Genomic DNA, 10,518 nt, shown 5'->3' on the forward strand with positions numbered 1-10,518 from the left:
AGTCGACACAACTCACCACTCAGTGAATTCACCCCTCCACAATCCATAGCGCCACGCCGCCATCCCAAATTGATCAAATTGAAAAGTTATGAGTTATAATTGTTAATTTACAATTAAGTGTAATGTTGTTACAATTTGTAATATTTAATATTTTTAGAAGAGTTTGTAATAGTTTAAGTTTATTAGTTCTCTTCAAGTCTTAATTTGTATAATGTAAATTGTAGTTTGTAATAACTTAGTAGTTAATAGTTAAAATTTAGTATATAGTTCTACCTATATATAAATATACCCAAAAACAAATTTTTAGGCCCAGAAAAATATATTGAGCCGAAGGCCCATTGGGGGCGAGGGGGGGGGGTTTGGGCGGATGAATTGGGGTGCATCCCAGCCTCCCGTTGAACGGACAGGGTATCTCCCGCCCCGTAGGGGGCAGGTAGCACCTCTACTAAAAACTATAGAAGTCTTCTCCATATTCACTTTTTGGTCAGACGCTTGTTCATATATTTCTAATAAGTGAAAAATATTCATGTTTGTTTGTAGATTAGCCTTGCAAAACACTGTCATCCACAAACATAAGATGGTTAACCTCTCATTTATATATTTTAGTTAGTTTATTCCAGTGCTTTATCTCTCACCGTTGGATGTAGGTTATGGACTGTAAATGAAGGGTTGAGATTAAATCCCCAAAACCCTAGCTTTCCCCCTCATTTTTCCCTCCCCTCTCTCTTCTTCCCCTCCAGCCGCCTCTGTCTCTCCCGTGGGTTTCTCTTCCAGCCGTGACGCCGCCGCCTCCTCCGTCGCGTAGTCTCCGGCCAGCCGAGCCCCTCCCTCACGGCCTCACCCCCACCGCAGATCTCCCCCGCAGCTCCTCCCCAGCCCACGCCGTAGCCCAACTGGTATTATGGTTTATAGTGTTTAGCGATTTGTAGGAAAATAAATACATTGCTTTAATCTTATTCTATACTTATGAATATCTAGATTTTGACTGTGAACATTAATTGTTTAGGCTGACTGAGAAGTTGCAATGGGCACTACAGAGACACAACGAAAAGCTGGCCTTCCTCTAATTGTTAAACTGGATAAGGGATTGAAATTGGTGAGTATTCCTTTGTTTGAGGTGTGAATAATGAACATAAGATGTTGTTGATTCCTGGATGATTCCTTGTTTTGTTTCTTTTATTTGCACTGTGGTGAATATTCTAATTCGAAGCTGATGCCCATTTCATGTGACCACAAGAGGACACCAGTTAATTTTGCTCTCTTCCTTCTCTTGATTTATCAGTTTTTAAGAGACCAATAGAACCTTATAGAATTGTAGGAATGTGTTTTCAGATACTCGTACCAATTATCTGGAGGTGATCTCTAGTATTTTTATCAAACGCTCAAGAAAAACTGTATTTTGTTGAAGTCCTAAAACGTCTGACAAGTGATAGTTGTATTTGGGTTTCCTGCATATCTCTTCTATGCTCTCAGCATGATTGGATGGTTTCATATCTAGTCTCCTTATTTCATTAGCTGGTGCTTTCCGCTGGTTAGTTTCCTAAGTGGGTGATTAGCTGGTGCTTTCTCCTGTTTAGTTTCCCAAGTGGGTGACCATGGCCTAACAGAATACATGAGATTCTCTAACAAGAAGCGCAAATTGAAGTAATCAATTCTGCTCTTATTTGAGTTTTGAAGTTTAGGCAGCTGGTCTGTACGTGTCTCAGCTGAAAGGGCATCCATTCGGAATCCCTAATGCCTTGGCATTATGTTGGCTAATGCACTGCATCCTTGTCTTTTTCCAGATAGCCAAAGGTCATATGGAGCCTTTGTAATGCTTGTCATGTACATAGAATTATATATACACATAGAAAAGTATAGAACATTTTCTGACGTGCTGCTATTATCAATTCTCCAGTCTATGCTTGGGATGCAACTTTCTTTTGTCATGACAATATACTGATGTGCAGGCTGAACAATGGATTAATACTATGACCAAAGTTGTAGAAGATGAACCAACAGAAGTAGAATTGGAGGCTCGACCTTATAGGTCTGTATATATATTTAACCATCTTTAGTGTCAGCTATGGCTATTCTCGGGTCATTGTAAGCTGTTTGCCACAACCCTTCACATTGTGTTGTAGGCTTGGACTTGGTGCAAAGGTTTCGCGTCAATCCAAAGTTGGACCTTCAAATGACCCACTTGAAAGGAAACTATACGCCAAGTTAAACAATGTAAAAAGAAAAGCTTCCAAAAGTGCCAAGGAATGCATGCTGTCTGCTAGAGATGGAGGTGATGATGACTATGATGCCGAGGAGAATTTAGACAGCAGAACAACTGCGTTTGACAAGAAGAGAGCAGGAGCTTCTAAGACTGCATTTTTACAAGCAAATAAAAAACAGAAGTAACTAACTCCAGTTGTCTATGCCGAGTTTTTCAAGGACTTTTACCTATTTTATTCTGTCGTATACTTTTAGGATGGATGTCTTTGCTTTGTGCAAGTTATGCATTTTTTGAAGTTGGGTATTTGTTATGTGACGCTGATGGCTTATACTAATTTGAAATCGACTTGTACTAATTTGAGAGTCATCACACACTTCCATGAGCTTGGTAGGTTTCCCAAATTATGGGCTCCTCAATAGTTGGAGAAATTCGGTGCAATGCAATAGAATGGTAGGAAGTTAATTATGTCCCATTTGGATACAGAAATACTCTCAACCCATCTTATTTCATCTCATTATTACAAATTTTTTCAAATTCTTAAACAAAATATAATAAATAATTCAACTTTTTCAAATTTCAAAATAATAATAATATTAAAAAATAATGTTCTAACAATATTTTATTCAGCTCATTTAAAATGATCTCATCTCATCTCATCTCATCTCATCTCACTAGCCCTTAATGTGGCTTCTCAATATTGATGAGTTCAGAGAAATTAGTGTATATTAGTCGACATTAGTACATAAGAATCTTCAATACAGAGGCAACTGATAGGGGCTACATGAGTCTCGAATGGAAAATGAGTGGTCAAGCCTGTTCTTTTAATTTTTTAATTTAATTTAATTTAATTTTTTTTTTCTCTCAAATACAAGTCGAACTAGGTGATATCATTCCTTTTCAGCTTGTTTTAATTTGCCACAAGCTACATAATTTTGACATAAATTATTTATATTATATCTTATAAACGTTATATATAAATTTTGTCAATCAAAGTTTGCATTTTTATAAACAATTTTTTTATAATTTATATATATATACATACATCAACAGATATAGTCATAAAGATTCAAACAATACGTATAGCATTAGTATTTTCAACAAATATTATAATTATAAAGTTAAAAAATAAGACTAAAAAATATAATAAATTTGAAGTTATTTGTATTTATATTAGCTTATAGGATAGAGTTTTATATGTTTCATTCAATAATCAATCACGACTTATTTTACAAATGAAATGAGCAAAACTCAAGTTTGACTAAGGACTGGTTTGGATTCAAAAACTATTTAACTTTACCTTATCTCATCATTACAAATTTCTCAAATTTTCACACAAGATATAATAAACAATTCAAAATTTTCAAATCTCAAAATAATAATAATATTAAAAAATAATATTCTAATAATATTTTATTCAACTCATCTTAAATTATTTCATCTCATCTTACTATCTAAACGAGCCCTAAACCTATCTCGAGCTGCTTGTTGAACAATCTTATTTATTTACCGACCTAATTTGGGTTTGCACAATAACCCAAAGCAGGTGGAATAACTATTTCATATTTTTCATGTACTATTTCAGCAATCCATCGCATAACACTAGGTTTGTGTGATGAAGATAACACTCCCAATATGAAGTCCCTTTATCTCCTTTTATGCGACACTATTAGTCACAAATCACAATTCCTTAGTAAACACAGCAGCAAAAGCTGCAAAACAGAACACTCCTGAAAATAAATAAGTAAAAACAAAGAAGAATGAATTGAATCAAACTAAAGAACACACCCTCGGCTGAGTCAACTCATCAAATTATACTAATCTATTACAAGACCACTTCTATTATTACTGATTTAGATGCAGACCTGACCCAGATTTCATACTTTTTATCCCTTGAAAATTGCCATAGAAACAGGTATTATTTGTATTCTTGCACACAACGCTTGCAAACTGGAACTTCTGATCCCTACCCATGAAGGATCATCAGTTTGATGATTTTTGTCTATGAGGGCTCATCACCGATAGCTATCTAACGCTGAAGATTGTAAGATATCTACAGGCATTCAGTAGACAAGTTAAATCATCCCATTGACGTTCAAAGTTCCCTCCGAAATTTATGAATGTCATCTCTTTCCCTGATGAACAAAGAAACAACTTGCTTTCTGACCACCTAGGGAAATTGCGGGTCAATGTATGGCATGGATGCGTATAAGCTGACCGTCATTTACAAGTTACTGCTGCTTCTATTTTCTGAATCAGTTAGAACGGCAGTATACCCGCTTTCTGGATTGTCATCTACACAGCCTACTATGATGTCTTTGATTAAGTCTTCGAGAATTGCTTCACCCATTTCAATACCAATAATGTCAACATCAAAATGAAGATCCATCCATGTTCCCATTCTTGCCATGTCTTTTTTGATAATTTGATCCAAAGTATGAGGCAGTGGCATAGGAAGGAGATGCCAATACACTCCTTCCCATACCTCATGAATAGCTTTTTTTATGTTTGGAACTGGCCTTATACTAGGTTTCATGAATGATACCCAAGGGCAGCAACCAAAATGGTATTGACAAACCTCGTGGAGAACTTCATTAGTACAGTCAAAAAGGAGCTTCCGGTCATATCCGAGCTGGTTGGGAAAGCAGTCTACCTTATCAAACAATGACGGCTCAAGAAGCTGGTATGATGTAAGGCACTTCACACATAATTCGTCCCAGTTCAAGCCAGAGGCTTGCAGCACTGCTTTTATATATTCAAATGTAAACTCCTTGCCTTCCATACAAGTTTTTGTGCAGTTAACCGGACTTGCAACAGAAGACTCATGTTCATCAAATTGAATCTTTAGTGGTTGCAGTGGCAGCTCGACTGAAGAATTGTGAATTAATTGACATTAGCCTATAACCCAAAATGAATGTTGAATGATTTCAAGAATTTAAAATCTTAAAATGAATGCCTACCAGATCGGAAGATGGACTTTGTAGGGCTAATGTCATCCTCTGGAAATAGTGGTTCAAGAACAGATACAGGACTTGGCCGCTCTGGTATATCAGTAGCACTTTCTAGGTTTTCAACTTTCTTATTGATTAAAGAGATGAGAGGAGATACAAGCGGAGAAGATGGCACTTGCTTCTCTTCATATGATTCCTGTGAATAGAACAACCAATAGCTGTTAGGATAATTGTAATAGATATGGGGAACATGGTGGTTGTGGTAGCCATAGTAATTGTGGCAGTCCACGAAGTGATAGTCACTGTGGCAGTGATGAATGATGATAGCAATAGTGCCAGTAGTGAGAAAGGTGGCGATAGTTGTCAACACTCGCGCTACTGGTGGCAGTGATGAGTAATGGACCTTGGAATTGAATGTCATCTTTTAGCCGGATCTAATATCCCCTAGTTCATGCATTCTGGGCTCTTTAGTAACTAGAGATTCAGTGCACGATTGGTATTTTTAGTTGTAAAGCTTTGTTAAAAGGTTTTACTATTGAAAAACTGTTTACAGTTAGGTAAACATATGTGTAAATCACTTTTAAAGTTGTTACAGTGTTTTCAGGATTCCCTACAGGTGCTTTTCAACAAAAGTCTCAATTTTAGGTTTTTTTAAAATTTTAGCTTTTTTCAGGTCACTTTTATAAATTTACCGAACATGCCATTTTTTCTTTAAAATAGATTTTAGACTGTTAAAATTACTTTTTAAGCTCCCAAACTCAAAACCAAACGGTCACTTAGTCATTTTAGACAAAAGAAGATTGGATCTCAACAAGTTGACAGGAATTTAAAATAACGCCAGAAATTTGAATCCAATATTCATGCCTACAATTCCTAGGAAAAGCATTGGACCTATGATATATCACCTGTTTCAAGCTTTCACAATATCCTTTATCATCACAAATTTCAAATGTCTTAGTGTTTTGGTCATTTCTGGTACTTGAAGAACAACTTGGATCAGGACGAGCACATAGTACACTCGTCTCTTCCTGCACTACATATTCAGTCAATTTTCCATTCTCCGAAGCACCTGCAGAAGTCAAATGAAAGACCAAGCATTAAAGAATCCAAAAACAAGCTTGAAATATATGTAAATGCTAATGATGAATAAATTGGTTACTCAGAAAATAATACCTTTAGGACTCATCTCATCACTAGCAGAAACAAAAGTTCCTTTATCTCCAATACCAGGAAAAAAATCATCTGAGATATTTTGTTTTGAGTTATGAGCTTGTACTTTATTATCAGGGCAATCAGAAATGGATGACTGACTCTCCAAGTTTTGTGTTACTGGACCTAGATGGCTGACATTGCTTTCTCTTTTGGGAGACCATGTGTTTGAGTTGCCCTTCTGAATCTTGGCACAGGCAGAAAACCTCATCTGTGCAGTTACAAATTTATCCTCCCAGTCCATTCCAGGACTGCCAACTGGAGACAAGTTATGCTCAGGAAGAGAGAGGATCCTTCCAAGGCTTTTAGGAACCTGTTTGCTAGAAAAATCTCCACTTTCATCCCCATTGCTCAGCATCTGAGATAGATGTTTCTTGGCTTCAACATAGATACTAGATACCGTTTGCTTGGGATAGCCAACAGTTTCGGTTTTCATGTTTCTTTCAGAATCTTTCAGTTTCCTGGCCATGTCTCCCTTCTTGGCACTAAAGGCAGGTCTGACAATTCTTTCCATATAAAAATGATCTTTACTTGGAGATTTTTTCCCAACGTTTTCTTTATCAATCCCTGTTTCACTACCTCCTAAACTTTGACGACAATGAGGAAAATTAGTAGAAACAGCCATAGTAGAGATTCCACTTGATTCCTTCCTTATGGCACTTTTCAATTTTCTTTTAATTTCACCAAGAGAAAATTGTCCACCAACTCTCTCAGTTGAACCTTTATTTCCAACAATATAGTGAGGTTTTGGTGATGAGAAAACACTACATTCAGTTTTGGAATTTCGCAAGTCTGCTGGTCCAGGCTTCAAAATAACAATTCTCTTTGAAGCTTCAGAATTTTCATTCCCAATTTGTTTTGATGAAACTCTTTCATGAGACTTGACTTTTCTCCTGAAAAAGTTACGCTGCTGCTTATGATTAACATGCTCCTCAGATTGTCTACAGCGACCAAACTCCAGTTCTGACAAGTTTGGTTCCACAAGTGACTCAAGTTCTTTTCCTTTCCCTATCTGAGCATCCTGCAAGTTTAGAATATATTTCACTAAAAGCGAGTTTGGATCTTCCATTAGTTTCTGAAAGAATTCCTCATCTGAACTTAAAATCTCAAGTGCACTGACTTCTTTGGAGTGGTGAAGTTTCCCATCTTCTTTGAAATGCTTCACATTAATAGACTTCTGATTTATGAGCTCCTTGATTGCATCTCTCAATCTGTCAAAATCACACTGATTCTGTTTTGATTGCATTTGAACTTCATCATCCTGGTCATGATTTGTAGAACTTGAACCCTTTTGATAGATCCAGCGGTAGAAATCTTCCATTATTTCATCTATACAAATATTTTCTATCGATCGTTTCTCCGCATTCTGATTACAAGAGCATTCAGGTTCCACATTTTTAGCAGCATCCAAGTCATGGTTGTCCATATCACAGCTTTTCTTGCGAGTCTTTTTTGTTCTTTTGTGCCCTGTCTTTATGTTGCTTTCATGTCCCGGCTTGCTCGGTTTTGATTCTGCTTCAGCATTGCAATTCTCCTTCTTCAGGTCCTGCTCGCTGAACATCTCCTCTTCTATGAGTTTCTTCACACTACGCTTATCAGCATCAGCTTTCACTACTGCTGTTGTCCTCTCTTTACCACTCTGAGACATTTGCAAATTAGACTATCAAAATGGTATCATGTTGATAACTTAACGTCAGTAGGTAGTACCACATTAAAGTTACTAAGTTCACATTTCAGTTTGATACTAGGCTAAAATGACAAGACTTACAACAGTGCCCTGATTATCTTCGTCCAAATTAGTCAACACCTCAAACTTATTCCTTGAATATCCAGCACCTGCAGAACGAACAGAAATTCCAGCAATTACAAGGACTAGAGACTTTTTTAAAGAGTTCCATAGAAATTCAATGCATATTAACTAATATTCATAATTCAAAATGAAAACAATGAAACTTAAAAGCTTGATTAGAACATATGCTCTTGCAATAAATACCTAAAAATCACAAATCCAGATATCAAACATGAACACGAATACTACCAAAAAGTTTTTTTAACAGATATTATTATAAAAGCTTTGCATGTTACAAAGACATTTTGTCGAAAACAAAGACATTCCATAATAGTAAACCAATTTCTTACCAGAAAGAGGTCGCTTCCTATCTGAAAGCAGCCTTCGAGTTGAGCGACCCTGGCGGAAATCAAAGATACTGATCAAGCCCCACATACAGCCTGACCGATCCTTTTCGTACCGCAACGGGCGTCTTTGAGACCTCTTCCCCATAATGAACGAGTGATTTGTGAATTCTATTTGGCTTTGTTCAATCCAAAATACACACTGGTAATGGCCACATTAAGCCTGATTAACATAAAAGTGAAATTGAAAAAGTAGTTAAAGTAGGATAAACAGAAATATCAGTAATCTAATTCTTAAAACACTAGGGTTATATTCTCTGTTATACTTAACATTCAGGATTAAAATGAAGTACTATATGGGTCATGCACATCAGGGTAGAACTACAGAATCTTGGTTTCCATACATGAAATGCAGAAAGATCACACAAATTCCAGTAATCTTCTTTTTGAGTATAATGAATGAAATTAACAGTGGTTATAAACAAATGCCATGCATAAAATAAGTACCTCAATTTTAGAGCTCTTAAAATCAGTAAGGTACTAAAAAACAATTTCAGTCGGACGTCTACCAGAGAAAAACAAACAAATTCCAATTTCACCGCTAACGCTTCCAACCTAGTAAAAACGAAAGGCACTCAAGTTTTCTTTGGATAGCAAGGTATCAAAGCCTTCTTTTTCATCCATAAGCCTTGAAACAGCCCCTCACATACTTTACAAACACTCAAACTTCCGATACCCTCAAATTTCAATGGAAGAGAATGGCCAATGACCAACTTTGCGGAAAAATGTGATCAAGAACTTGAGGGAGACCAAAAACTCCATTTGAAACTGATAAACACAAATCTCATAATCGCTAGTTCAATCCAACTTTGAGGACTTCGTCACAATTGGATTGATTCTGGTGTTTTGCATTTTCACTCTTTCCCAACATCAATTTAAAATCTTCATTCAATGCAAATGCTTAAGCCGCTAAAAGAACAATACATAGTGCAAAAATAAAAATTTCCAACCATCTCCATAAGCTTGAAACGCTCAAGTACTCGTTTTCCAAATTCCGAAGTCAGAATCCAAAGCTCTTCCCCAATTCTCCAGGAGATGCCAAGCTTCAGGCACCGAGAGAGACCCCAATTCAACACTAAGAACCCCCAAAAAATAAGCTTTCTAAACACACCCAGATGACGTTTCTACAAATTATGCCAAAAACAAAGATTTTTTAATGTGGGTATCTATGTGACAGCCAGAAAGAGATGCCCAGATGTTTCCTTTATTTTTCTATGCAGAATTTCTCAGAGAAGGGCAGCCATTAAAGACTGAGAAAGTGGTGGTGAGGTGGTGAAACAGAGAGGAGAAAGCTTTACAATGTTGTTGGCTGACAGTAGAAGAATACGTGACAGTTGGGGTAGGATTGCTGGGCCCAAAAGAGAGCGAGAGAGAGAAAGAGAGAGAGAGAGCTTTGTCTAGAAGAAAGGTTCGGGCTGTCTCCATTTTCTCCGCTGCAGTACCATTTTCCACCATCATCAAAGTCACCACCCCTTCTGAATTCTCTTTACCCCCTGCGTCATTGCGTGTGAAATTCTCAAACTTAAAAACACTTTATTATTGTGGCAGGTTCCGAAGGAAATGGCCTGAGAGTTGGCGTCGGCGGTTCTTACAAAATTAGAGCGTTGAAAAATCAGATACAGATAGGCACGGCTACATTTATGAATTTATTATAATTATAATCGCAATTAAACTATGAAAGGCTTTAAAATGAGAGATATAACTATAAAATGAGTTACGTAATATTTATATATATTGAAATTAATTTCTTGAATAATCTTAAAAGCTTATTAAATGTTGTAAACTCTATTTTATGAAAAAAATACTTCTTATAGCATATATATGTATATATTATATAAAAGAAAATCTATTTATAAACTTTAATTTTTACGCGCTCAACACAACTACTTTATGGAACTATACTAAAAGGCGATGATAGGTGTTTTAATTTTTTTTTTAAAATTATAATAAATCTTATTATAAATA

General features: G+C 36.3%; 2 protein-coding genes across 4 annotated transcripts; one reads left to right on the forward strand and one right to left on the reverse strand.

Annotated features, from left to right (window-relative positions):
* The first annotated feature begins 469 nt into the window (after window positions 1-469).
* Window positions 470-2,558, forward strand: LOC121243130. Of its 2 annotated transcripts, none has more exons than XM_041141199.1 (5): window positions 470-647; window positions 696-904; window positions 1,007-1,096; window positions 1,950-2,029; window positions 2,124-2,558. In XM_041141199.1, the coding sequence occupies exons 3-5, from the start codon at window positions 1,025-1,027 to the stop codon at window positions 2,386-2,388; spliced, it is 417 nt and encodes a 138-aa protein (XP_040997133.1). In that variant the 5' UTR covers window positions 470-647; window positions 696-904; window positions 1,007-1,024; the 3' UTR covers window positions 2,389-2,558. The 2 variants fall into 2 exon arrangements, with proteins under 2 accessions (XP_040997133.1, XP_040997138.1); XM_041141204.1 differs by having other exon boundaries at window positions 471-647; window positions 696-896.
* Window positions 2,559-3,738: 1,180 nt separating this feature from the next.
* LOC121266935 lies at window positions 3,739-10,063 on the reverse strand. Of its 2 annotated transcripts, none has more exons than XM_041170797.1 (7): window positions 9,504-10,063; window positions 8,500-8,695; window positions 8,129-8,196; window positions 6,325-7,999; window positions 6,057-6,220; window positions 5,161-5,347; window positions 3,739-5,068 (listed from the first exon to the last, which is right to left on the reverse strand). In XM_041170797.1, the coding sequence occupies exons 1-7, from the start codon at window positions 9,510-9,512 to the stop codon at window positions 4,425-4,427; spliced, it is 2,943 nt and encodes a 980-aa protein (XP_041026731.1). In that variant the 5' UTR covers window positions 9,513-10,063; the 3' UTR covers window positions 3,739-4,424. The 2 variants fall into 2 exon arrangements, with proteins under 2 accessions (XP_041026731.1, XP_041026739.1); XM_041170805.1 differs by having other exon boundaries at window positions 8,500-8,716.
* Between the last annotated feature and the right edge of the window lie 455 nt (window positions 10,064-10,518).

The sequence above is a fragment of the Juglans microcarpa x Juglans regia genome, chromosome 1D (genome assembly GCF_004785595.1).
Source record: "Juglans microcarpa x Juglans regia isolate MS1-56 chromosome 1D, Jm3101_v1.0, whole genome shotgun sequence".
Lineage (NCBI taxonomy): Eukaryota > Viridiplantae > Streptophyta > Magnoliopsida > Fagales > Juglandaceae > Juglans > Juglans microcarpa x Juglans regia.